Below are 27,243 nucleotides of genomic sequence, written 5' to 3'. Positions count from 1 at the left end.
AACAAGGTAGAACTTCAATGCTTACTGGGTTTCATAAGCTATCTACGAAAATTTTTGCCTAGCCTAGCCACCATCATTGCACCCCAGCATGAATTATTGAAAACTAGTGTTGAGTGGCAATGGCTGCCGGTACACGACGAAGCATGGAGGCACGTCAAAGAGTTGGTCAGGACGACTCCAGTTTTAGGTCTGTTCGACACCAACAAGCCGCTGTCGATGCAGTGTGATGCGTCCAAGGATGGCCTGGGGTGTTGTTTGATGTGCGGGGATCAACCCATCGCCTATGCGTCTCGGAGTTTGTCTCCAGCAGAGAAAAACTATGCACAGGTAGAGAAGAAAATGCTAAGTATATTGTTTGCGGCACGAAAATTTCATCAATTCATATATGGGAGTAACGTCACTGTGTACACAGATCACAAACCTCTTGTGCCCGTATTCAAGAAAAATGTGGGAGAGGTCTACTCAGTACGACTGCAGCGTATGAAACTTAAGTTGCTGCGTTACACACTGTCAGTGGAGTACATTACGGGCAAACTGATGCATGTAGAGGATCTGTTGTCACGGTCTTATATACGAGAGTGTGACGATGGAGAGGCTGAGCTGACCAACAAGATGGTTCACACCGCGGTGTGTGTGACAGTGTTCAGATGTCAGAAGAGCGAAAGGCTGAGTTCAGACAGGCAACGTCAGGTGATGAAGTACTAAGTGAGGTGATGCAATACTGTCAAACAGAGTGGCCAGAACATAAAAATCGAGTCAGTCAACAGGCACAAGCATATTTTGTTCAGAGACATAACTTGCATGCCGACAACGGTCTCCTATTTCTAAATGACCTTGTAGTGGTACCAGGAACACTGCGTCCGCAAATGCTACTCCGTCTGCACGAAGGACACCTAGGCATCGAGAGAGCCAAAGCTCGTGCCAGACAGCTGTTGTACTGGCCGAACATGTCAGTGGACATCGAAGCAACGGTTACTAGGTGTTTTGTGTGTCAGAAATTCAGAAACAGGAACACAGCAGAGCCACTAATAAGTCATGAGGTACCAACGCTACCGTTTGAAAAAGTTGGTGTTGATTTGTGTGACTTTGGAGGGAAGAGTTACTTGGTCTTGGTGGACTACTTTTCCAAGTGGATGGAAGTGGTACTAGTTGAAAACAAACAAGTTGGGGGTGTAACGACAGCACTGTTGACCGTTTTTGCAACACACGGTGTCCCTAAAGTGATCGTGTCTGACAACATGCCGTTTAATTCATACAAGTACAAGCTATTCGCAGCATGTTGGGATTTTGAAGTTGTGACAACAAGCCCAGGTTACCCGAGGTCTAATGGGCAAGCAGAGCGGGCGGTGCAAGTTGCAAATAACATGCTCAGAAGATGCCTGGATCTGAAAACTGACTTGTCAGTCATGCTACTTGAGTATAGAAATACTCCCCTGTCGGGAGTGGGAGTGTCACCAGCACAGCTACTCATGAGCCGGTGTGTGCGGACCAAGTTGCCAGTCAGCAAGAAACTGTTAAAACCTCAAGTACACACCAAAGTAACTAAGGCGTTACCAGACAGGCAAGATAAAAGCAAGCAGTGGCACGATAAAAGGGCGAAAATGAAAAGAGTGTTCAACGAGCAGGACCGAGTGTTGCTGTATAGAGACAGACAATGGGAACCTGCAGAAGTAGTGCGAGAAGCGGGGACACCAATATCGTATGTGGTCAGGGATCAAGAGGGTCGGCAGATCAGAAGAAACTGTACATCTGAGACCGTCGGCTTTGCCTGTGGAGAAGCATGGTAGACGGTCCAGCCTGGACTTCAACTTCAGAGGGTTTACACCAGAAGAAGTAGCAAGGGGCCAGGGAGAAAACCAGTCGACCGGAGGACAAGGAAAAGTCAGCCAGCAGAGAGATGCTGCTGTGGAGCCATCGAGCAGAGTACAAGAAAACGTCAGCCAGCAGGGAGAGGCTGCTGTGAATGAGCGTGAGAACAAGGGTGCAATTGTGGGGTGTCCGGTGCGCACAAAGAGTGGTCGGGAAATCAGATTGCCCGCAAGATTGAGAGACTAGTTTGTCAAACGTTGTGACAGTGCATTATTCATTAGGGGATGGTGTTGTGATTAGAAGTTGGCAGGCATGAAGGCGAATAGTATTCATGTAATGGCAGACCTTTAATATATCATAACTGAAACGTGTTATTATGTCTTGTAAGCAATAGTGAATAATAAAGAAATAAAACAGTTACTTATATTTTTCCCTGTTTGATAATTTTCTGCCAATTTAATGCACACATGCTTATAATGACGGGACCTCAAATAATAATAGTGGGCTCGTTAATTTGAGTAATGCCGGGGTGTTGGGATCGAATGCCCTTATTTGTCACAGTAGATATTTCATTATAAAATTAAATAGCAGCTTTACTGACAAAAAACCTTCGAGAAGTGATGGGTCTGCCCTATTTCACCAGTGACATGATGAGCACTTCAGATGCACACTTCTCACAGTGAGCTCCGGAGCAAGAGGCCCCAAAGGTGCCTGTGGATAAAAGAGCAACACAGCGCAATGAGGTAGGACTAAACAAGGGATAGTCCAAGAAACCATTTCTCAATCATTCAATTGAAAGGAACATTATGAATGTGAAGTTTGATGTGTGAATGGCAAGCCAAGGCATTACATTGTGTTCTTAGCACAAGCTGCTCTCGCCCAGTCGCAGGGATTGTGCACTCTTGGCTGTCAGCAAGAACTAGTCAGAGTTGTATTTGCTATAATTTCTATAGCTAGCCACAGGCTTAGTGAAAACTACATTTAAAGAATGGTGAGAAATCATCTAGTAGCAATTACATTTACAATTCTGTGCATTTATATATTTATTGGTTAGTACATATACGTGATGTGTCTGGAAAGTAAGTATCAATTCGTTCTACCGCCACGGCATCTAGTGTCACAATTCCGCGCATGTGCACACATGTCTGATTAATTGCATGTCCACTCACACCATTACAGCCGGATTGTGTTGTGTTTACATGTGTTAGTGAGTGTTCAAAAGGTTAAGATGATTGCCAATCCCGCTATGAAATGCGTTCTGTGAGACGGTTTTTGAATGCAAAGAATGTTATACCAGCTGAAATTCGTCATCTTGTAGAGATTTATGGTGAAAACATAAATGCTGATGGAATGGTTAAAAAGTGGGTTCAACAATGCAATGATGGATGCGCCAATGTTCATGACGAAATACAGAGTGGATGGCCTGCAGTTGTCTATAATGGTTTGGTTGCAGAAGTGAATGAGAAAATTAGTGAAAACAGACAGTTCACTATAAGAATGCTTTGTGATAAACATATTTGACAGTGATGACGATGCAAAAGACTGTGTTCAGTGGTGGCTGTCTTTACTGTTGGCATCTTTCTTTGAAGAGAGTATAGACAAGTTGGTTTCCCGCTATAACAAATGTCTAAACAGTGGTGGTAAATATGTAAAAAAAATAGTTTAAGAAATGATTTTACATATAAAAATAAATTTCCTGTTGAAAAAACATTATTTCTTGCGAATTTTTCTAAAACTGTACATACTTTCCAGACACCCCTTGTACTATCAAACCTGCTATGTTAAAAAATAAGTACCTACCTAAGTGTGATTTTCTTGTCTAATGGCAATTTATCATGATGTCGGTAAGACATGAGTCAAAGAGACAGTCCCTACTCACGTTTAGACCAACAGCCCTTCTGCCTCAGCAAACACAAGACCAGAGGCCAGCAGACTCTCTTGTCGGTCATCGCATATAAATGAGACACGTAGTAATCATCCACAGGTATTTGCAGCGGCAGACTGGCTTCGGAGGACAACCATCACCGAGCACAGCATCCCCATTGTGCCTCACACAACCCCATTTTAAAAAGTATTCGAGTTTGGGTCTGGTTAGCAGGAGGTTGTACAGGTGCAGATCAAGGAGATGCTGGAGAGTGGAGTCATATAGCTCAGCACCTGCCCCTACAACAGTCGCATCGTCATGGCTAATATAAAGGATGGGATTCTGAGGTTCTGTGTCAATTTCAGGCCCATAAACAGAATCACCATTGCAGCACTGCCCTAGCTGGGTTTGGAGAAGCCTACATTTTCACTACTCTGGACCTTAAGTCGGGATACTGGCAGGTGCCAGTACACCCCTCTGACCGCTCCAAGACCGCCTTCACAGCCCCTGACGACCGGCGCTTCTAGTTCTGTGCAATGCCATTCGGGCTGATGTGCGCACCCGCGACCCAGACCATGGTCCACGTCCTGGATGGCTACATTGGCAAGTTTGCCATGGCCTTCCTGAACGACGTGATCATCTGGTCACATTCGTGGGAGGACCACACGCACCATCTCGCCCTGGTCATTGAACTGCTCGCCAGGCATTGGCTTACCTGGGCCCCACAGAAGTGCCACATTGAAGCGGCAGAAATTGAGTTCCTGGGTCACGTAGTCGATGCCTAGGATTGCAGCCCGCTGCCCAACCAGCTGGCCCTCATCGAGGACAAACAGGCACCCATGACATGGAAGAAGCTGCAGAAGCTTATGGGACTGCTTAACTGTCTGCGGTCATTCATCCCTAACTTCGCAATGATCACTGCACCCATTACCGCCCTTCTGTCCCCCAAGTCAAAGTTCCGGTGGACGGAGTCCGGGGAACGGGCACTCGGCCAGGTAAAATAGCAGCTCCGGGAGTGCCACACCCTGTCGCGCCTAGACCCAAACGAACCCATCTTCGTTCAGATGGATGCCAGTCAGGAGGGCATGGGTGTGGTACTTTACCATGTGGGAAGCGATGGCGAGAGGCTAGTGGCAGAGTATGTCAGCGCCAACTTCGGCCCCGCAGAGTGGTGCTACCATGTGAATGAGCAGGAGTGCCTCACGGTGGTGTGGGCCCTTAAGCGCTACCAGCACCACCTCGAGAGGAGGCCATTCACCCTGCGAACGGATAGCCAGTGTCTGCGGTGGCTGGACTCTGTCCAGGGACGAAAATCCAAATTCACCAGGTGGGTACTCATGCTGCAAAACTTCGCTTTCAGCATGGAGCATGTCCCTGGGTAGGAGAACTAGCTGGCGAACGAATTGTCCTGTCAACCCGACATGGCTGTCACCTTCCAGGACATCCAGGTATGGGAGGACCTCCTGCCCCCGGTTTGTCAACCAACCAGGGATACCTTTATGCCACCTCTTGCAACCCTCTGACACCCAGCAGGCGAGCACCGTGGCCCCAGTATATACCCCGCTCAACTTGGCTGCCGTGGTAGCGCAGGTGCAATTAGCCCAATGAGATGATCCCGACATGGAGAGGGATCTTGTGGCATGTGACGAGCGTGCCTTGCCACACCAACATAGCCTGGATGGAGTGTTCCAGAGGACACTTGGTGACATGGAGACGTGACAGATTCACGTTCCCCCCAGCACATTTCGAACAGTACCTACTTCCACGATCATGAACTAGCGGGTCACCCAGGAGCAGATCAGACCCAGAGGAATATACGGAAGCAGTCTTACTGGCCCGATGTGGTGCGAATCTCCGCGATTACATACTTGCCAACAATGCAAGACACATCTACCGGATGGGGTCAAGCATCAGTGCCCCAGGTGGCCCTGAACATCATGGTTCTTTACCCCCGCATGTCTCGCCACAAGTGGTTCCTTGTCGTAATCACCAACGTGTTCACGAGGTAGTCGGAGGCCTTCGCTGTCTCCAATGTACGAGCAGGTCTAGTGGCAGCCCTCCTCGACAGTGATATCTTCCCTCGGTATGGGTACCCGAGGATGCTGCTAACGGATAATGGGACACAGTTAACTGGACCGTAGTGGAAAGCCGAATACCGCAGGTGGACGTGTAGCACCACACCACCCTAACTTATCATCCCCCGGCTAACTCAACATTGCTGCAACCAAGACATAAAGATTCAATTGCACTCTCCATCTGAGGGGCGATCACTCAAAGTGGGACCTCCATCTCCCCAAGCTGCTTTTCTACCTATGGCGACGGACCAACATAGTCACGGGCTATACCCCTGCTGAGTTGCTCTATGGTCAGAACCTCGCACTGCCTGGGGAGCTCCGAGTCGAAGGGGGTGGAAGGAGCCATAACCTGGCCCCCTATCATTGACCTTAGGGAGGAGGCACGATATCACCAGCCCAAATTCCTGGCCACGCATACTCCACAGTCACCAAATCCCCTGGCACTGCTGCAACCCAGACAAAGGGTATATGCCCAAAGCCACCATCTATCATCCGGCAACAAGAGATACTGCGCAGGGCTGAGCCCCAAATAAGCAGCTCCCTGGGAGGTACTACGACAGCTGTGAAACATGTCATACTTGATCAGACTCCCAAATGGTAGGCCAACGAAAATCCACTGGGATGACCTGCATCTCGTCCCAACGCCAGGCACCTGTGCTGTCCCAGAAGAGGGCAGCGTAAATGCCCATCGATCCACCGCCACTCGCCCCACACCCCAAGCCAACCAGCATCCAGTCAGTGATTGTCCCACACCTCTCAAAAAACTCACCTTCTATTACTTATCCCATGTCCCCATTCGACCATCAGACACCTCCCACTCATTCCACATCTCATCCAGGCAGCACAACGCTGCGCGAGCTCGAGAGCCTTATCAACTGGCTGGACCCCGCGAAAGTGTCACTAAAGCCATATGATGGGGATGACCCCACTACGCCTGGTTCCAGGTCGGACCTCCTTATTTAAATTTCCTGACGAGACAGACAACTTCCGGTCCAGCTCGCCAGGGTGGCCAGGCTGGGAACAACCATGGTGGACATTGGACCTGAGCCTAGATGGCTTTTCATTTGTAATGAACATGGAGGAACCGGAGCAACCAGAGGCTGAACACCTCAGGAGGATGGACTCATGAACGAAACCGAACCTCAGCGGGCAAACCCGATCAGCAATCCAAGGACTGGTCAGCCTGAAGGGCTAAGACGCTCGGCCCGAACCTATGTAGCCAGGGGCGCAACAACAGGGGGGGCAAGGGTATTTAGCCCCCCCCCCCCCTCTTTGAAACCTTGAAGTGGGGGCAAAGAAAGTGCTGTGTAATCAATTTTTAGATAATAAAACTGCTTAAATAGCACCATTTTCCACCCTTAAATACAAATTTTCCCGGGGGAGGACCCCCGGACCACCCCTTTCAATAGGAGGGATCGATGATTCTTCATAAAAAGGTATATTGCCCCCCCTTTGGAAATTTAGTTGTTGCGCCCCTGCATGTAGCCCAGCGCCATCTTGCAGACTACCTGTGGCGATGCCCACATGAGAAGGTGAACCGAACACCAAACCAAAATGCACCCACACCTTATTGTGATGGCCATCTTCCCAACATACTCTTAACACAACCTTCCATTGTCACCATCCCGGCCCCAATCACCGGATCCCCTTGAGATACTCCACATATCGGGAAAGAAACAGACCCTGAGACATTGCGAGTGGTAGGGGGCTTCGAGGGACATAACGGCCTTGCTGACCCATGGGGGGGGAGGGGTTATTAGATGTAGCCCAAAGGCTGCCCTGATTCGCGCCGCCACTGGCGAGTCGATTGTCGTCGGCTCGACAATTGAATGTGTGACAATGTTCGCTGGTTGATAATCAGTGCTCGAAAGGGAAGGGTGTGCACGTGGTGCTGAGGACGCAACCCGAATTATACCAGTGTATGCGTATCGCAAATTCCTTCATCACCATCAAACAGCCACTATCACTCCTGCCATCTGCTGCAATCACGCGGCGACATCACGCTCTGAAACGAGTCTTTGCCCTGCGATCTGGCCCACAGGCACAAAATCAAGGTCAGTTGGCGCCCCTCAAGAAACCATTTTGAATGGCAGAGGCGGTATGACAACAAAGCATTTTAATTTTATAATTCGTAGCTCGCGATTTATTAATGTACCCAAACAAAATCATTTAAATTTTTTAAATTAATATTAATTTATATCAATTAATTTATATATTTATTAATTATCTCCTTCAAATTTAGTATGGGCTGGCTGGCAGCCTGGCAGGAAACGACACAAAGTCTCCCCCGAACAAAACAGCGGCCATCCCCTCCCCCCCCCCCCCCCATCAAAACAAAAATTCTGACAAAAAGACCAAGCGCCCAACCCCCGCATGAACCATCCCTCTGTTTCCTGTAACCAACCTGTTGTAATTAATACATGAATTTTTGCATCCCATATGTAAGTGCCCAAGATTTTCCCTGTGTCGATGCAAGTTTTACCTGGGATCAACTTATCTAGTTTTTAGTCTAGAGTTAAGAAGTAAGGGGAGTTAGTCATGGTGTCAATCACAGCCATGGCTGGCCAATCCCCTCCTAGAAAATGATGCATGCAACCCTTCCTGCATGGCTAATACTGACATGTATAGAGTGTATAAGCTTCGGCCTGAGATGCACCTAGTCTCCTCCCTAACCTGGACATCTCCCAAATACACTTAGTTTTTATTAAGGTTAGGAAAAAAATAACCTCAGTAGGTAACTCTACCCTGATGATGGCGACTGCAATGTCGACCGAAACATCGGTGATATATTCGCCTGAGATGCGGCTACAACCCAGAAGCCATGTTACTTCAGACAATGGCTGTGAAAGCCTCCAATCTTTATTCAATGTTAAAAGTTGTATATTATTTGTACTTTTGTCGTGATGTTTAAAGTTGACGCCAACCGCCGGTGCTCCCTCTGGACCGCAAAGGCCGTTATGTCACAACAACACTTACTCTTAAGTGCATCGAACACGCCCGAACGTGATGTCCGCCGAGTGAGTGTAAGTACACCGCGACGAACACCAAGTCGATTACTGCGCCCGGCCGGGTGTGGCAATGCGCTAAACTAAATCAGTAATTATTATTTTCAATCAAAAACAACCAAATTAATAACAATTAAAAGATAATTAATTCAAGGGAAATTATGTCCAATTGTTCAATAATCATATATTGTGAAATATGTCATTTAAGTCCAAAACTGGTCGGGGCTGTTTTCCCGCGCTTCACGTGTCTCGGCGCGAGGTCGCAGGGCGGTCTCGCGCCAGTTGCCGTCGGGATCTCGCAGGGGTCGGTCGTTCCGCGCACGCAGAGGCTTCAGATTTCGCGCCACGTCCAAGTCTCAGCAATAGTGTAAGTTCTTCAAATCCTTTTACCAGCTCTGCGCCGACCCCACTCAGTCGCACGTCTTTTCGTGCGACTCGTTACCTAATCATTTTATCCTAACAGGGAGTTTTGCTTTTAATACGTAATTTCATGTCCAGAGTTTAAGGACAGCGTAAATGAGTCTTACGCAGTTTTCAGGCTTCGAAGCCAAGTAATCATTATCGTCTAAGGCTCCTAGTCAGCCTTGTGTGTCGAGTTCTAACTCGTTAATCTACGTATCTAACTTTCATCGTATTTAAATGTGTAACTTCTAACATGTAATCTAACCACATAATAACTGTTTAATAAGTGACTGTAACTTGTATGTTTTCATCTGACCGGGCCTACATACTTTTCGGGACTTTAATGTTTTGCAACAGGTTATATTGCAACTAACTTTAGAACATTCATTCGTATGTGCTGTTTTACATATTAACGCCAATGTCTGCATAAGCTACCGCAGCATAGTAGCTCCGCGACTATCTGCCGCATCTTTTACGTTGATAACGGCCACAGTATAAGTCCGCACATACCATTTTGCTACCTATCCTGGTCGCGCGCATCATCTACGCATAGAGACTTGCGTGCCGCGACGGTCAGACAACAGACGCGGCCAGTACTTGGACCAGTGTGTGTAACGGTTCTTAATAAAGTGCCGTGTCGTGTCAATCAGTTTACCATTTATTTATAAGCAGTGGCGTAGCCAGGAATTGTGTATGGGAGGTGTTAAGAAGCATGCCCCCCCCCCGTATTAAAGTGGGGGGTCCGTGGGTCCTTCCCCGGGAAAATTTGGATTTTAAGGTGTAAAATAGTGCTATTTTAGCAGTTATCGGTACTTAAATTTAAATATTGTAATGGTAAAATTTTTATTAATTTTTATATGAAATTTGTTTGAGTGATGAATAAGAAATTAATTAAAGATTTGGTGCTAAGGGGGGGGGGGGGGGGGTTGAATCCATAAAACCCCCCCCCCCTGGCTACACCCTTGATTATAAGGTGTCCTGGGTGGCCTGAACAGCCCGGATAGATTTCTAACCGCGACGCGCTCCTGCCTCCAGCCACGAGGCCGAACCCCCGTTATTGTCCCTGATATCACTTTTCAAATTAATAAGTACTTAAAAAACTTAGACAGGCAGCAGGAGTGGCATCAAAGTAATGTAATTTTTCCATGATCTTTAAGTCAATATATTTTTGAAAATTGTGAAAACTTGTTTCCATTATGAATACACTGTTTTAATACAAATTTTGACGGCTATTACAACAATTTTTCAAAAGACAAGAGAAAATATATTATGCCGAGATCATCCATTATATTACACAGAAATTTGAATTTCATGGGTGTTCTTCAGGCCAAGTCGCTATAATCACTGCAGTCAGGTGTCCCGAGCATTTGCCATATATTAAATGACTTTAGTTTTCTGTTCTACTACAATATTTGCTTTATCTTTCCAAAGCTATTGTCAAATAACTTTTGAAACTACGTTTTGACAGTGTAATTTGGTTTTAACATCTCATTGGCTTCCTATATTCTCTAGAGGTGTAAAAGTTGCTGTCGTCTAAGTTCTCGTGTTCGAGATCGAGCGTGTGTCATAGCAGGAAACTGGCTCTTATTGAAATTGTGTTCTGGGAGGGCGCCAGGTTAGCTCAGTGACTAACCAAATTTGGGTCTCGTGGCTGTGTTGCCCCTGCGTGGCCCACTAGGACCATCGGCAGAGTTCGTGGTTGGAGAGGCCCCTAGCTGATCTCACATCACATGCCCTGTGCAGCATAGTACGCTGATTCCTAGCTGGGATAGGGAAGCTCAATACAATAACCAACACGAACTCGAGATTTATATTGGCACTTGAATGTTGCACACGGAGTGTGCGGAGTGGCCGTTTAATTATATGATGATTATTACAGACGCAAATTACACTTACATTACACTTGCACGTCGCACAAATAATTACACTACAAAGTTAAAATTAGTTCAATATGAGTGCTCTGACGCACTGTCACTGGTTAAGCCCTTACACCAGTCGTGGTTAAGGGGGGGGGGGGAATTCCCTCACCCGACCTCTGTGAAAGACACGGGAGGTACATGACGGGCGCTACGGGCGTTGCGATGCTGTTGTTGTCTGGAGGGGTGCCAGGTTAGCGGGCTGCTAGGCCGTTGATGTCGGGTCGTGGGTACTCTGCCCCCGTGTGCCCCGCCAGGTACACGGCTTGAAATCTAACCTGAATGGTTTTACCTTGACTGTGAAGGCCGCTCGGCCGTGTGGAGTGTTTTATTTCTTTATTATTCACTATTGCTTACAAGACATAATAACATGTTCCAGTTATGATCTATTAAAGGTCCGCCATTACATGAATACTCCTCGCCTTAATGTCAGCCAACTTCTAATCACAACACCATCCCCTAACGAATAATGCACTGTCACAACGTTTGACAAACTTGTCTCTCAATCTTGCGGGCAATCTGATTTCCCGACCACTCTTTGTGCGCACCGGACACCCCACAATTGCACCCTTGTTCTCACGCTCACTCACAGCAGCCTCTCCATGCTGGCTGACTTTTCCTTGTCCTCCGGTCGACTGGTCTTCTCCCTGGCCCCTTGCTACTTCTTCTGGTGTAAACCCTCTGAAGTTGAAGTCTAGGCTGGACCGTCTACCATGCTTCTCCACAGGCAAAGCCGATGGTCTCAGATGTACAGAGTTTCTTCTGATCTGCCGACCCTCTTAATCCCTGACCACATACGATCTTGGTGTCCCCGCTTCTCGCACTACTTCTGCAGGTTCCCATTGTCTGTCTCTATATAGCAACACTCGGTCCTGCTGGTTAAACCCTCTTTTATTTTCGTCCTTTGATCGTGCCACTGCTTGCTTTTATCTTGCCTGTCTGGTAACGCCTTAGTTACTTTGGTGTGTACTTGAGGTTTTAACAGTTTCTTGCTGACTGGCAACTTGGTCCGCACACACCGGCTCATGAGTAGCTGTGCTGGTGACACTCCCACTCCCGACAGGGGAGTATTTCTATACTCAAGTAGCATGACTGACAAGTCAGTTTTCAGATCCAGGCATCTTCTGAGCATGTTATTTGCAACTTGCACCGCCCGCACTGCTAGGCTCATTAGAGCTCGGGTAACCTGGGCTTGTTGTCACAACTTCAAAATCCCAACATGCTGCAAATTGCTTGTACTTGTATGAATTAAACGGCATGTTGTCAGACACTATCACTTTAGGGACACCGTGTGTTGCAAACACGGTCAACAGTGCTGTCGTTACACACCCAACTTGTTTGTTTTCAACTAGTACCACTTCCATCCACTTGGAAAAGTAGTCCACCAAGACCAAGTAACTCTCCCCTCCAAAGTCACACAAATCAACACCAACTTTTTAAAATGGTAGCGTTGGTACCTCATGACTTATTAGTGGCTCTGCTGTGTTCCTGTTTCTGAATTTCTGACACACAAAACACCTAGTAACCGTTGCTTCGATGTCCACTGACATGTTCGGCCAGTACAACAGCTGTCTGGCACGAGCTTTGGCTCTCTTGATACCAAGGTGTCCTTCGTTCAGACGTAGTAGCATTTGCGGACGCAGCGTTCCTGGTACCACTACAAGGTCATTTAGAAATAGGAGACCGTTGTCGGCATGCAAGTTATGTCTCTGAACAAAATATGCTTGTGCCTGTTGACTGACTCGATTTTTATGTTCTGGCCACTCTGTTTGACAGTATTGCATCACCTCACTTAGTACTTCATCACCTGACGTTGCCTGTCTGAACTCAGCCTTTCGCTCTTCTGACATCTGAACACTGTCACACACACAGCGGTGTGAACCATCTTGTTGGTCAGCTCAGCCTCTCCATCGTCACACTCTCGTATATAAGACCGTGACAACAGATCCTCTACATGCATCAGTTTGCCCGTAATGTACTCCACTGACAGTGTGTAACGCAGCAACTTAAGTTTCATACGCTGCAGTCGTACTGAGTAGACCTCTCCCACATTTTTCTTGAATACGGGCACAAGAGGTTTGTGATCTGTGTACACAGTGACGTTACTCCCATATATGAATTGATGAAATTTTCGTGCCGCAAACAATATACTTAGCATTTTCTTCTCTACCTGTGCATATTTTTTCTCTGCTGGAGACAAACTCCGAAACGCATAGGCGATGGGTTGATCCCCGCACATCAAACAACACCCCAGGCCATCCTTGGACGCATCACACTGCATCGACAGCGGCTTGTTGGTGTCGAACAGACCTAAAACTGGAGTCGTCCTGACCAACTCTTTGACGTGCCTCCATGCTTCGTCGTGTACCGGCAGCCATTGCCACTCAACACTAGTTTTCAATAATTCATGCTGGGGTGCAATGATGGTGGCTAGGCTAGGCAAAAATTTTCGTAGATAGCTTATGAAACCCAGTAAGCATTGAAGTTCTACCTTGTTGGTGGGTGCCTGTAGCGCGAGCACTGCCTGCACCTGTTCTGGATCTGGTTGCATACCGTTCTTGGAAAAGACATGTCCAAAATACTTCACTTCAGGTTGTTTGAACTGAATCTTGGCTTTGTTGAATTTTACATTAAGGTCCTTAGCTCTCTGTGCTACCTGCAATAAGATCTTGTCATGTTCCTGCTCATCAGCTGCTGCAATCAACAAATCATCAAAATATACTATTACCCCTGGAATGTGACCAAAGTTCTCTACATTCACACGATGAAATATTTCTGGTGCACTGGATAATCCAAATGGGAGTCTTCTAAACCTGTAGCACCCAAATGGCGTGCTAAACGTGCAGTAACGACTTGACTGTTCATCTAGCTCAATTTGATAGAAACCGTCTTTCAGATCCAACACCGTGAAGACTGCCTTATTGCTAAATTGACAACTTAATTCTTCCAGCGTTGGTATCATATGATATTCCCTTCTGATTGCTGTGTTTAATTCCACTGGGTCTAAACACATCCGAAGTGTTTTATCTGTCTTCTCCACGATCGTTAATTGACTGACCTACCCAGAAGGCTGATCGACTTTTGCAATGATCCCTACATTTACCAGGACCTCCAACTTCTGCTTCAGCCTGTCTCGAAGTGCCAGAGGCACTCTTTTAGGGGGTTTCGCGACTGGCTGTATTGACTTGTCCAATGTCAAGCTGCACTTGTTAGGCATGCACCCTGTTCCTTCGAACAGACACGCGAACTCTGTTGTAAACTCGGCATATGAGATACCCGATGCGATACCACCTGGCTTACTGCTCACACTGTGAACCACACTGCGAGAGACGAGTCCCAACAGGACGCACCCTGGGAGTCCCAGGATTGGCATCCTACAATCATTGTCCTTGACCACAACAAATTCCAACAACACTCGCACACTGTGTTTCCTCTGTCCGCGTGTGCAACACAGAAATGCAACCGCCCCCACTGGCTTTATTTTGTGACCACCGAATCCTTCCAGGGTTACGTTAGGTTGCTTTAGCTCAGTTGTGCCGTCAACCTGCTTTACGAGTGACTGTGACAGTATATTTACTTCCGACCCTGTTTCCAACTTAAATTGTACACTCTGGTCCCGCACACACACATCCTGGACCCACTCCTTACGATATTGTTTGACACTCTCTATTATAGCACGGTATTCGCCTGATCCTACAACTTGCAGCGTACTTACAAAGAAGTCATCTGGCCCACATGTCGACTCAGTTACCCTAACCTCTTGCACCTGACCAGTACATGCACCTGCAAAGTGATTGAATTTTTTTACACTTGTAGCACTCTTTTCCAAATGCTGGGCACTCATTTTTCTTGTGCTCTCTTCTACACCGTCGACACCGAAAGCCTCCTTTTCCGCCTGCTGTAGCTGAGGTTGTATCTGTTGTTTTGATGTCCTTCAAACTGCATCGACCCCCTGTTCACTCTGGAACTCCTCCTTCATTGTTTCGACATGGTGTTGCACTGGAGTAACCACCTTGCTCTGTACAACACCTGCACGCTGTTTGCCTAATTCTGCCACTCGGCATTGTTCAACTGCCTTGCCTAGGCTAAGATCAGCCTCTCTTAACAATCTTTCTTGTAGGCCTTTATCTCGAATTCCAAGCACTATGGGATCCCTAACCACACTATCTGCCTGATCTTTGAAGTCACAGCTTTTCACAAGTTTCTTTAGATCCCTCAAAAATGAGTCAAACAACTCACCCTCTTCTTGCGAACGACAGTTGAACTTAAAGCGTTCCACGACGATGTTCTTTTTCGGGTTACAGTAGGCCTCAAACGCCCTTGCCTGTGCAGGCCGCTCGGCCGTGTGGAGGACGGAAGACTACGGAAATGATTGTAACACAAGTTGGTGAGAATTACGTTTAATTTAAGAGCTTCAGGGGGGTTTTCGTGGGTACATGGGACGCTCTACACGATCGCTCCACGGTTTAGTCCTGCTACAAAAACTCTCACCAACACTTGGAAACGCCTAGCGTTTACATCGTTTCACTTACAAAACGATCAAAAAACAAAAAAAAAAAAAAAACACAACACTACACGACACTGAAATGATTACCGCAGCAGTCTCGCGGGACGTGGGTCAATGCTCAATGGAGACGACCAGCGCCGAAAGTGAACGGGTGCATGGGGTCTCGATGAACGGGCTCCTAAGTTCGGAGTAACACTTACGTGATAGTGCAGCCGGCAGGCATATGCCCGGCGTCCTTAAATAAAATGCTCTCGCTGGAGTAGGCCAGTACCGTAAGTTTCGTGATCCGTTACGCAGCGCGGTATCACAATGCAGACGGTCGGGATAGGCCCGGTTCCGCATAATATGCGCCGAGTCGACGTGGGCAGCGATGAATTGATAAAAGGATTTAGTTATGAAGGTATAGTGCAGAATAAAAATAATCAGTGAAACTAACTTGAATGCTGCCCACGAACACACGTCTGTTCCCGGCGCGGAGTGATTGGAAACTGCCGAAAGATGGCGGCTTCGCAAGGGAGGGAACTTTCACCTCCTTTGTGAGTCGGCACCATAAACGTATAATAACCTAGTTTGTTATACTATGAGTACAAAACATGTCCCAGGTGCTTGATTAAAACTTTACACCTGGTAAATAGTTGCCTAAGGCTTAACAGTTGTTTTAAATGATTTAATAATTTAAAAAGCGGCACCAAGTTGGCGACTGTAAAATTAACTATAAATTGTCTCAACGTTCACTGTTTGGGTTTGAATTCCCTTAGTTTGGCTAGACTACTAACACAGGAAATTAATCAAGGCCAGTAGCTGCTGTGGCTAGTAACGAGGTTTGTTTCCTGTTCCATGCGTGCCGCACACGCACGGAGTCTCTACGACGCACTTGCTCACTGCTTGTGATTAATTAATTTTGTCTTAATGACTCGTTTGGGAATTATTTCCGTAGTCGAGGCCCCGGGGTTTCGTGTCCTGATGTTTAATTCAGTTAATTGAGGTCACGCCTGGGGCGCTCGCTTGACTCATTCCGGCTGGGCTAGGGGTGCGCTCCGAAAACAGGATCCGGTACTGGCGGTGTGGAGCACGGGCTTAAAGGCCATGGTCGGTACGACGTCAAGGTTGATTGGAGGCGGCCAATCCCGAAAAGTTTTAACTTGGCGGCATCCGGATTCACTTGTGGGAATCGCGGTTCGTAGTTAAATAAGATTACAAAGTTTACTCTTAGTTGTCATCGGTGCCTGTGCACTCGACCTTAATGAAAGTTCATTGTGGCAGGAGTCGACCCGTGCCGTAAAGTGGACTACCCTGCATAATGTCTTGTGCGGGGAGTTTAAGAATTAAGCGGCTGGGTTAGGCCCTACACCGTAAAAGGACCGGGGATGTACGGGGAGTTAACGTAATGAATAAAAGAGGTTAGGTTGTATGACTATAATTATCAGCAGTACAGTTCGGTGTGGACAAAGGATGATGGCTCCCCGTGGAACACACGTCCGCCCCGGTCCGCGAGTCACTCGGAACTGGCGTTTGCCCTTGGCGCGAGGGATGATCTCAGCTTTCTCTCGCGCAAAATTATTTAAATAACAAGAAGCTGAGAGAAGCTTTAAATTCGTACATTAAATATTACTAATTAATCTTATTGGCAGATACTCTTTTATAATTATGGTTAACCAATTTACGTAAATTAAGTTTAAATATTAAGAGTCACACTAGAGACTGTTCGTCACTTGCTGACTGCTCCAGTGGTTAGTTACACATAAAACAGGGAAATAATATTTATGTTAACACGACACTATAATTAATTAAGCCTGAAGGCCGCAAAGGAGGCACTCATAAACTTATTAATGTAAGTTCACATGTGAGTGACTCGGGCACTCCTGCGTCGCACTTTCCTTAGGAGGGGTTTTTAATTACTAGTGGAGTTATTATTAATTTATGGTTGATTTTTAATGAACTGGGGTCGAGATGTTTCATTAATTAGACACGGCCCTTGATTCTACCTTGGCATTGAAGGTTGGCCTGACTCGGGTGTGCCATGGCTAGGGGTGCATTCCGTTAGTGGAGTCGGATACTGGCGGGTTCAGGTCGGGCTTTAGGGTGGCCTTCGGCTGGACGACGTCAAAGTTACGGAAAAAAGGGTAACCGTATTGCCGTCGTCCGGGTTCTCGTGTTCGAGGTCTGGTGTAATTCCTAGCGGGAAGGCTGGATGTTACTGAAAATGTGTCCGGGAGGGCGCCAGGCTAGCTCGGTGGCCAACCACGAGGTTGGTCGTTGGGTGCGAATGCCCCTGCGTGGCCCACTAGGAACGGCGGTGGTGGTCGTGGTGGGAGGGATCCCTGGCTATTGATACACTACTGGCCCTACCCAGCATAGCACGCTGATCCCTAACTGGATTAGGGAAGGTCATTAATAACGTACACGAGTCTGGTTTTACACTGTCGTATCCACGTCGCGCACGGATTGTGCGGGGCGGACGTTTAATTGAAATCGGCAGTTACACTTACAGTTACACTATGCATAATAATCTTCCCTACACAAGTTACACTTAGGTTGACATTGGGTGCTCTGATGCGCCGTCACTAGTATTAAGTCCTCACGCCAGTCGAGGTTGGGGGAGGGAGTTCGATTGGAGGCGGCCAATCCCGAAAATTGCGAACCGCGATGGCGTTGCGGGAGTCGGCCCGTGCCATATGCTGCACTGCCCCGCGTTATGCGTTGTGCGGGGAGTTTACGTTAAAGAGGCTGGGATAGGCCCTACATCGTTAAAGGACCGGGTGCACACGGGGAGTTAAATAAGAAAAGGTTTTGTAGAGTGACTATAATTACCAGGAGTGAATGCAGTGAAGACAAAGGTTGAAGACTCCTTGTGGGACGCACGTCCGTCCCGGTCCACGAGTCATTCGGTACTGGCGTCTGGCCCTGGCGTGAGGGGAGGTCTCAGCATCCGTTCGCGCCAATATTTCTAAAGTTCCGTTATTCGGAAATTATTAAATTAATAGGAGATTGAAAGTGGCTCTAAATTCACACATTAAATAATAAAAATTAACCTAATACACAGATACGTTTTGGGAATTGGGTTTAACAAGTTTACATTAATTAAGTTTGAATAATGCGAGTCACACTGGAGACTGTTCGTCACTTGTTGACTGCTCCAGTGGCGAATGATATACAAAAATTGGGGAGGTTATAATTACGTCACACACTACTTTATTTAATTTAGGCTGAAGGCCACAAGGGGAGCACTCACTCATAAATGTATTGAGGGCGTACCGGTGTTAAGGTTTGAATACTGGTGGAAAATAATGGGCGCCACCACGTGAGTGGGCACGTGGACCCGGCTTGAAACTCTAACTCAGGGCGTTACGTGGCCCGTGTGCGGCGAGATATTAGCCCTCCTGATTTTAAATGCAACACCTGTTCCTAACCAAGCCCACTCTCAGAGTCGGGCACGCTTCTAATTAACCGCAGTGGGCTCTTAGGGTGTCCCACACGCCGCTGACCAGGTTAAGGACCCACGTGGCCCCCCCGAACACAAAGACACGTGACTCAATTAAGTTGGTTTTTATTTACTCACGTTACACGCCCTTACACCTTCCTTCCTTGATACTGTTATAAAATGCCCGAGGCACGAATCGAATTAGGTGAGGAGGCGAACCACGCATGTGGTCGCCTCAAGCCGCAGAGACGTCCGCTCTCGGCCGGCTGAAGAAGGAGACTGGGGAGAGACAAGGGCTTGCGGATGGCAACATGGCGCCCTTTGCGCCGAACACAATTACCGTTAACACCCTAGCTATTGCGTGCCCCGGGTTATTATGGAAAATAACATAAACTCTTTAGAAAAATTAGCACATCACACCCATGACCAGACCGTCTGTAATTATTACTTATGTAGGTAAAAATAGTTTAAATCAAGTTGCATGCTAGTTCCGCCATCGCCCGCCTGGGAGTGTCCTTGTCCGTGTTTGCACGTATTTTACTACAAAAACATCATAATTTAATTAAACAAAAGACACTCACATACATAGCCGTCGTGACACTATTTTGGGACGAAAAGAAAAGGATTACAATAATTAATTAATACATATAGGGGTGCGGCACACTGCAGCTAAGTGCCCTTTTGCCGGGCTACCAACACACGCACACACATGCACGCACAAGCGGGAGGTTTGAATAGATATGGTGGTGCTTGGGCGGTGGCATATCGGGCTCAAAGGGGGCCGCAGGCCCGGACGACGTCGGTATTAATAAAATTTCACACGTGAGTGACCAGGGCACTCCTACATCGCACTTCCCTTGCACTGTTTTTTTAAATTTAAAAGTGGTGTTGCCATTAAATTTTGTTTAATTTATCATACACAGGGACCGCGGTGGCATCGAATCGAGTCGTATTGCTTACGCTTACATTATGATGTCGGGGCATCGCAACATTCGTAATTTGTAGAAAACATACATATACATTACATACCAAACTGAGTAAGGTGCATTTATTCACTTTTCCGATTTTGAACCAGGCTTGTATTTAAGTCATTCTCAATTTAATTTGATTTATTAGGTAAATTGTAGAACTACAAGTGAACTGTCGACGGAACATACTTAATTTGCAATGGATTTACTATTTTGAAAATTTTAACAGTGAGCTTATGTTATATAACAATAAAATCGCAATCCATTATGCATCGATTTTAATAAAATTTAAACATCATTCTAATAATAAATCAACATAAAAATAGTTTTGCTTAGAATTAAATTAAACATAACAAATTAAATAAAACTTTTTTTTTTTTAACAAAATTCAAATAACAAAAATCTTTTATTCTTAATAAAATAAAAACATATTTTAAACAAAACTAAAACAACAGAGAAAATATTTTTTCTTAGAATGAAATTTAACCTGGAGCACCTCAATTGTTATGGGCAAGCGTTAACATTTAACATCTGCGACTTGCTCGTAGCAAAAAAAACCTGTCATTGGAACTGCCAACAGAAGTGAAAAAGTGAAAACTTACAATGTTTTATATGACATCATTTCTACATCAAAGTACGTAAGAAAATGATTTCGGTATTATATAAGTAAGTACGATGTCAGCATGATATCATTTATCCTTACATCATTTTTTAGTCACAACAGATGTCAGTAGTATGTCAAAATTACGTAAAATCCATTACCTAGCTATGACTTACCACAGATGTCAGACATAGGTCATGTATTCACGTGGTCAAATTAACTTCACTTACTGCTATTACAGCATGTCGGTGCTGCGAACTCACAAGATTTTACCCATCCAAAAAAGAGTCCAACACACACATGATACAGTCGAGTATATACAATGTATTAGTGTATATATGCGTATACATGTAGGGCCTATACAAGCCGGTGCACGTCGCCAGTCTGGTGCAACATGTCACTAGCATGTCATGTCGGTGACGCGAACCCATAAGTTTTGCCCCTACCAAAAATCGCCCAATGCGGCTAAAGATGTTTTCACTTTAAAAAACATATTAAATAAAATCTTTTTTTGCAGGAATCTTTGGTTCATATTTTAAATAAAATCTTTTCCATTCGCTTTGGTTGAATAGAGCTGCGCCTCTCACTTAATATTTGGCCCGATTTGGAAAAAGTCCTTTCAGATGGAACAAGGTAGCCATTACTGATAAATATTTCTCAGCCAAGTTTGAGAGTTCGGGGTATAGAATTGCCTGCACCTGCCACAATTTCAAATTACACTCATTTCGAGGAATAATGCGTTCTTCTAGAAATTGCCTCATAGTAATTATGCTGCTGCTAACTATAGAGTTCGAAGCAGATGCTGACGTTGCCAAAGCATCAAAATCTTTTAATATTGAGTCGTTATCAGCGATGGTGTCGCCAGTAGATATAGCTAAAGTCGATTCGTTCTCGTTAGGTTCTATTGACTGCTTATGAAAGTTAAACTCGTTTTGCAGCTCAGTTTTCAATGCATCTCTGGCAGACTCATAACTTGATGCATCAAACCTAAATGCCAGCTTCTTAAAACGAGGGTCTAACAGTGCTGCTTTCGATAACACTAGGTGTCTGTAACAATTCTTGAATCTACTTTTAAATTCCGTTATTATTTTATTTGCCAGTTCCTTTCCTGTATCTGTAATAATATTTGTATCTAAACTGTGAAAAATTCTAATCATACTTTCTGTCGAAGCCAGGACCATTGAAACAGTGACTTTTTTTTCTGAAAACGTTTCTTCAGTGAGTTGCTTTAATGACTTTAGAATTATCAATATTTCTGGCAGTGTCTGCCATTCGCCTTCCAAAAGATTTTCTACCGGATTGTGTAGAATTCCAAGAGACGCTTCTAAAGGTTCTTGAAGTGAACAAATCCTCTCAATCATGTCCAGGGTATAGTTCCATCTGGTCACTATGTCCATTTTTTTAGCTTCAATGGTTTTGATTAGGCCTCAGCTGCTCCTTCCTTGCAATTAGTTTTTTGGTAGCTATTAGACTCTTGTGGAAATGTTCCACAATGGCTTTTATTTTTTTTATCAGCTCTATGAGTCCACAGTTCTAGAGTCCTGCATGCACGACTAAATTAAGAGTGTGAGCGATCCACGGCAAATGTTTATAATTTGTTAATCGTATAGCCGCCTTCATGTTCGCTGTGTTATCTGTAATGCAGACAAATATTTTATTTTGTATGCTCAAATGGAAGAGCAACCTATACAGCTCATTTTTAATATATTCGGCCGTGTGTCGCTCATGACATTTAAAATATCCTAACAAAGCAGACTTCAACTCCCAATTAAATAAATAATGGGCTGTTACAGCTTGGTAAGAAGTTGTTTCATTTGAAGTCCAGCCATCGGTGGTGATCGATTCATATTTTGCACTCTCCAATTCTACTTTTAATTTTTTTTGGACTTCTGAGGATTGATCGTCCAATAAAGTATTGCTTTATATGTACCTTGAAGGCATTTTGTAACCTGGTTCAAAGTAATTAATAAGATCTTTAAAACCCGCGTCTTCAACTACACAAAAAAAATCATTAATTTTTTCTCTTACTACATCTACTGGTCGTTTAATAAAGGCAATTAACTTAGTCTGCTGCGAATTGGTTTCGTTTGTTTCAATTACAGAATTAGTAGATTCTTTACTTGCTGAAGTTGATGGTATAGGAGCTTCCAGAACTGCTGCATCTGACACGGAGCATGGAATGATGGTTTCATAGGTTGATCTGTGTTTTTTAATGAGATGCATTTTCAAATTTGTAGTAGAGCCACCTTTCACTGAATACAACGAATTCCAAAGATTACATTTTGCTTTATAGTCTTTAGGTTTTTTTGACTCGAGGTCTCTTTTTGACCTGTCAACTCTCGGAGCTCCCTTTTCAGGAAACAGAATGGCGGATGGTCGTTTAACTTGCCGGGGCAAGTTGCTCTCAGGTCACTCAGGTCATGCTCTCGATGCTCCTCCTCTCGAGGAAGAGTTGCGAGGGCAAGTCGTCTGCTGGTTGTTTTGGCGCGACTTTGAGATGGAGTCAATATGTTATCAAGCTACATTTGGTGATGACAGTAATATTTTAATAGATGACAACATTGAAGCAGAAAAACATTTCAATATAACTTATTTGGCGTCCTTCATTTAACAATCACAAGATTTGCAATCGTTTCCTAGTACAGGTTAGCTAATGCATAACAGGCGTTTTAAAGTCAAAAAGCAATATTTACCTATATTTTTTACCTTCATCAAGCTCTCTCATAATTTGTAGTCCAATATATGGTAAATCAATAGCAGCTTCAACTTCATATGAATTTTCATTTCCAAACAAATTTCTCACGATGTCTGCTATATTTTCCGCCATCATTGTTTTACAACAAATAGCGTTTTCTTCGTGTATTTAAAGTTACCGACTCTTTTTGCCCCCAGGTCAACGCTTCCAACTCTTTTAACTCCCGAGGAGCACGAGAGACCTCGAGTCAAACAAACCTTTTAGTCTGAGTTAAAAAAAAAAAAACAACATAGTTTACTTTCTTTTCTTACCTATTGTAGTAGGTAAATTTAACTGTAAAATAAAGAAAAATAATTGTAAATAATGATAAATCGAATATAAACAATTAACAATATTTGATAATTAACAGTTTTTGTTAACCAAGAAACAATTAACTCTCATTAGAGCGGCTTTATTATATAATCTCTTTTAAGGTAAGAACAAAAAAAAAGTGAAAATACGCTATAATAAAAACCAAATATGTATATATTTCTAATTTGTAAAAGATACTTTCTTACCTTGTTTCTGCTTTTCTGTTCCAATCTCAAACTTTGTCGACACACACAATACCTTTAATAAACAGTAAAAAACTTGGACGACAAATTCCCAAATTATACTTTACTTAATAAACAAACATCGTTCTTTGTAACTTACATTTTTAAATTCACCGAATAACCGCGTGCATGCGTAAATCATACGATCAGCAAACGTTTCAATACACGCATCAGCGGTACTTGTGTTACCCATACTACGAAAAATACGAGTAACGAAATGCATTGTGTAACGTTTCGTTACTCGTAACTCGATTGCGCACTCGTTACTCAGTACCGAATACATACGGTTTGCTACAGCTTTAATATTCTCTATGGATATTGTTTTAAATATCAGAAACATAGAAATTTGAAAACCCTCATCCAAGTTAAACGAAAAGAGAATTATGTTTTGTGTTAAACATATTATACGCACAATTCCAACAAGAAAATTTTTATTATATCAGAAAAGATACAAGTACTATTTTGTAACGACACCAATATTTTATGTAAATGCTTGTAAGTAAAATTTTGTCCACGCATATAATATTTATATAGACACGAGAAACGGCTGTAATATGAAATATTCCTGTTTAGGTTTTGTGTGAAATGTTGTTCTGTGTTCTCCACACCAAGGTGTCAGAAACTTGTATGGTTGAAAGTATTTCTATGAAATAATTTTTTTTTTTTTAATTTTTTGAGCTCGTAAGTGTTGCAAATAACTTAGAATAAGAGAGAGAGAATTTTTTGCCACACATATATTCCTGCTGGACATAGTGTTAATACAAGTTTTTTTACCTGTAGATAGATACATTAGGTAAAATTCTAGTTTAGTTGCTTTTCTTTAGTAATAATGTAATTGCAATAATGGTGTTGTATAACACTACAGACTTCCTCTGTTTTTCCAGAAAGAGTTTTATAATTCCTACTGGTTGCTTAGAAATTACAATGTATACCTAGGTTATATTAGATACCCTGTTAATTGATGGGGCCACCAACATTATGTGCTTTAAGTGCATAGCAGATCCGGTGGTTCTTCATATATAAGTATGTATTATGTATTATGATTTTGCGATGTGGAAGGTAAATATAAAGTAAACTTATATAATGTGATTTATATACGGCCGTAGGCCCCTTGGTACGATAGTTCCTACTGTGCATCCAAAACCATCCGTCAACCCTTGACAGAGATACTTTTTAGCAGTATGGAAGCACTTGACTTATTACGTATGGTAGCATGTAACCTGACATCAAAAGAGTTATTAGGTTTGATGCATATGACAATTCCTTTTGTGTGATAACATGTAACCTGATGTATAAAAGCAATTATTATGTTGATACATGTAATGAAAATTCCTTTTGTGTGATAACATGTAACCTGATATATAAAATAAATTATTTTGTCTAATACACATAATGACAAATTTCTTTTGCACTATCACACATAACTTGACATATAAAACAAATTATAATGGAATGGCAATTCCATTTGTATAAAAGCAATTATTATGTTTGGACACGTAAAGTCAATTTCTTTTGTAGGGTAGTGCATACATAGCCTGACTTATAAAAAGGAATTATTATGTTGATACACATAATGACAATTCCTTTTTGTATAAAAGGATTTATTACGTATGGTACATATAATGGCAATTACTTTTTTCAATGACATGTAACCTGACGTGTAAAAGGAATTATTAAGTGTGTTACTCGTAATGACAGTACCTGTTTTTTTTATAAAAGGAATGATTACATTTGATACACAAAATACAATTCTTTTTGTACAATAGCACATAACCGGATGTATAAAAGGAATTGTCACATTTTATATATGTAATGAAAATTCCTTTTTGTATGAAAAGTATTATGTTTGATACACATATTTAATTTCCTTTTGTGCTGACGTCAACCAGGGCTGCGCCCTCCCTTGAGCCCGATGTGTCCCCTGTTCCGCCAGCGCCACCACCCTCCCACCATCACCCTCTGTTTGAACCGCCCGCCACGGTGACGTGTGCATGCGTGTGTGTGTGAGCCGCAAGAGGCATTAGAGGCACGGCGACGGCCCATAAACGTAAAATAGTAATTAATTAATAAGTAAAGAAATAAAGGGCTATGTATTGTGTGTTTTTATAATTTCGCCCAGTGTTTTGTCTTAAGTCACAGGAAGGACGGCGCAGTGCCACACGTGGCCGCTACAGGAACTACCACCGAATAATCTTTAGACAATAAATAATTAAGTATACTGTTATGAAATTAGATGGAAGTCTCAGAAATCGTTGTTTAATTATTACTAATTTTTAAAAGGGTTAACTATGTTAGTAATTAGATTAATTATAAGTTAACAAGCAAATGGGAACTCGAGTGTTGGGAGACGCCATGACACCCTGTTGAGCAGTCAGTCTTGTTCTTCCGCCGCCCGGAGTGGGACACTCCCGCACCACGTCAACATCATTGTTTGGTAATATCTGATCCGTTAGCAACCGTTTTGCATATATTAATCTAAATCACTTTCTTTCGGTCGTCGAGGCCTACTCCGGGTGGTAGACTGTTTCAATAACAATTTAAGCTCCTCGAGCATTTTAAATTTAACTTCGTTGCGTTTCTTTGGTCAGGCCACGTGGTGACCTGGCCCACCTCCTAAACCGATTGTTTGCCGTTGGCTTTTTATCCGCTTCGCATGAACAATGTAGAGACGAGGAATGTTAATAAATATCAGGTGTGAATCTCGAGTGTATATTATTTCGGTCACGTTTGCCCCGGTGTAGTCGCCTGGCGTGTGGGACGCCTGGAGCCCATTTAGGTAATGATTAGGGCATTACATGAGTGTACCAGCATGCCCGCCGCTGAGAGCGGGTGTTAGGGGCCAACTAAGCATTATTAGGGTTGTGTGTCTCGTCACACTTGGGCGACATCACGGGCCGAGAAAGGAGTCTCGCCGGGTCCACGTGCCCACAAATCACATGGTGGCTCCCAGACTCAGTATCCGCCACCTTAGACAACCCTGTGGGATAGCAGTGCAGTAGCATATAACCTGATGTATAAAAGGAATTATTATGTTTGATAAGGAATTATTATGTTTGATACACATAATGACATTGCCTTTTGTATACAAGTACTTATTTAAGGAGAACCACAGGATCCGCTACACAATTAAAGCACAAAATTTTGGCAGCTGCATCAATGCACAGGCTATATAATGTTACCCATAAATGGTAAAATCTCAGAAACCAATTGAAATTTTGAAACACTCTTCAGGAAAAACAGAGGAAGGTCTTTAGTGTTGTAAAACACTAGTGGTGTAATTTTATTAATATTTCTATGGAAAAGATTCTAAACTAGAAATGTACCCTACCAAACATTTTTAACTTAAGTCAGTTAATTTACATTTCTGTACATAGATGTGAAACTTAA

General features: G+C 44.0%; 1 protein-coding gene and 1 long non-coding RNA gene across 3 annotated transcripts in view; one reads left to right on the top strand and one right to left on the bottom strand.

Annotated features, from left to right (window-relative positions):
• Positions 1-24,054, bottom strand: part of LOC134527350 (uncharacterized) — a 35,718-nt gene extending 11,664 nt beyond the window's left edge. Inside the window, exon 1 of the long non-coding RNA XR_010074167.1 lies at positions 23,957-24,054. This is a non-coding gene — a long non-coding RNA (uncharacterized LOC134527350). The remainder of the gene's footprint in view (positions 1-23,956) is intronic.
• Positions 24,055-24,095: 41 nt separating this feature from the next.
• LOC134527347 (methionine--tRNA ligase, mitochondrial) overlaps positions 24,096-27,243 on the top strand; it is a 91,286-nt gene continuing 88,138 nt past the window's right edge. The window contains exon 1 of one of the 2 annotated variants that reach the window (XM_063359949.1): positions 24,096-24,351. In XM_063359949.1, coding sequence (XP_063216019.1) covers positions 24,346-24,351 — 6 coding nt within the window. In that variant the 5' untranslated portion in view covers positions 24,096-24,345. The remainder of the gene's footprint in view (positions 24,352-27,243) is intronic. The other variant, XM_063359948.1, reaches the window with a different exon arrangement.

Source organism: Bacillus rossius, chromosome 1 (assembly GCF_032445375.1).
Source record: "Bacillus rossius redtenbacheri isolate Brsri chromosome 1, Brsri_v3, whole genome shotgun sequence".
In the NCBI taxonomy this organism is placed as follows: Eukaryota; Metazoa; Arthropoda; class Insecta; order Phasmatodea; family Bacillidae; genus Bacillus; species Bacillus rossius.
The sequence above is the reverse complement of the archived record's forward strand: the minus strand, read 5'-3'. Positions and strand labels throughout refer to the sequence as shown.